The 1,149-nt window shown below is 65.3% G+C and overlaps 1 protein-coding gene across 3 annotated transcripts in view; it reads left to right on the forward strand.

Moving 5' to 3' along the window:
• The first annotated feature begins 959 nt into the window (after positions 1 to 959).
• LOC147091104 (RNA-binding protein FXR1-like) overlaps positions 960 to 1,149 on the forward strand; it is a 101,802-nt gene continuing 101,612 nt past the window's right edge. For 2 of the 3 annotated variants that reach the window (XM_085977560.1, XM_085977562.1), the window contains exon 1: positions 961 to 1,103. In XM_085977560.1, coding sequence (XP_085833686.1) covers positions 1,053 to 1,103 — 51 coding nt within the window. In that variant the 5' untranslated portion in view covers positions 961 to 1,052. Of the gene's footprint in view, positions 1,104 to 1,149 lie in introns of all 3 variants that reach the window. The other variant, XM_085977561.1, reaches the window with a different exon arrangement.

The following is a 1,149-nucleotide window of genomic DNA, read 5'->3' on the forward strand; positions in this document are numbered from 1 at the left end:
AGTGCGGTGCTCCCTCAGTACTTCCCCTCCGACGTGCTGCACTCCCTCAGTACTGCCCCTCCGACAGTGCGGCCCTCCCTCAGTACTGCCCCTCCGACAGTGCGGCGCTCCCTCAGTACTGCCCCTCCGACAGTGCGGCTCTCCCTCAGTACTGCCCCTCCGACAGTGCGGCTCACCCTCAGTACTGTCCCCCCGACAGTGCGGCGCTCCCCCGGTGATTGGCATCGGATTGAACCAATCAAAGGGCAGAGCTCTCTTGGCCTTGAGGAACGAGCGCGGAGACCCACCAATCAGAGAGGATGGTGTGGAGGTAGGCGGGGGCCAGCGGTTTGATTGACACCTCCGCCCGGGGGGGGGGGGCCGGGGGAATGGGGGCGTGGAAATAAGGAGGGCGGGAGAAACTTATGATTGACAAGGTGAGAGAGCCAATCATAACCCAGCGTCGGACAAGACGCGGCGTCGCTCGCGACGGTGCTTCAAACCCAACCGTTGAAATAAACCCGCCTGATGGACAACAGCGCCGCCCAATCAAAAAGGAAGTTAAAATCCAGATTTACCAATCAATGGGAAGGGGAGGCGGGGGCTCAGACGCACCAACGGATTTTTCAGGAATGTCCGGGGCGACCAATGGGAAGGGCGGGAGTCCGGCCAATCAGCGCGCTGAAGAGGCGGGCGCAGCTGGATCTGACGAACGTTCAGCCTGGCCAATGGGAGGACGGCGAGAGGGCTGATGGACGGCGCGATGGAGCAATGGGTGCGGCGGCTGGCGGGGGACCGACCAATCAGTGCGCTGGAGAGGCGGGGCAAAGGGCGGGCGCGGCTGGATCTGACGGACGGGCCGCCCGGCCAATGGGACGCAGGAGGGAGGGCTGATGAACGGCGCGGTGGAGCCAATGGGCGCGGCGGGTGGCGGGGGCCGACCAATCAGGGCAGAGGGAGGTGAAGGGAGGGGGCGGGGCTTGGTTTAATAGCCCGGAGCGGAGACGGGCGAGCGCCTTCTTCTGGCTGCGAAGCGGCTTCGGGGCTAGGCCGAGCCGGGCGGTGGGCAGACGATGGACGGGCTGGCGGTTGAGGTGCGCGGCTCGAATGGCGCCTTCTACAAGGTGAGGAGACCGGCCTCCCGATCCGACCCCGCTCCCTTTCCTTTCC

This window comes from Somniosus microcephalus, unplaced genomic scaffold (genome assembly GCF_052327205.1).
Source record: "Somniosus microcephalus isolate GS21.2 unplaced genomic scaffold, FLI_Smic_1.0 unresolved_chr4, whole genome shotgun sequence".
Classification (NCBI taxonomy): Eukaryota; Metazoa; Chordata; class Chondrichthyes; order Squaliformes; family Somniosidae; genus Somniosus; species Somniosus microcephalus.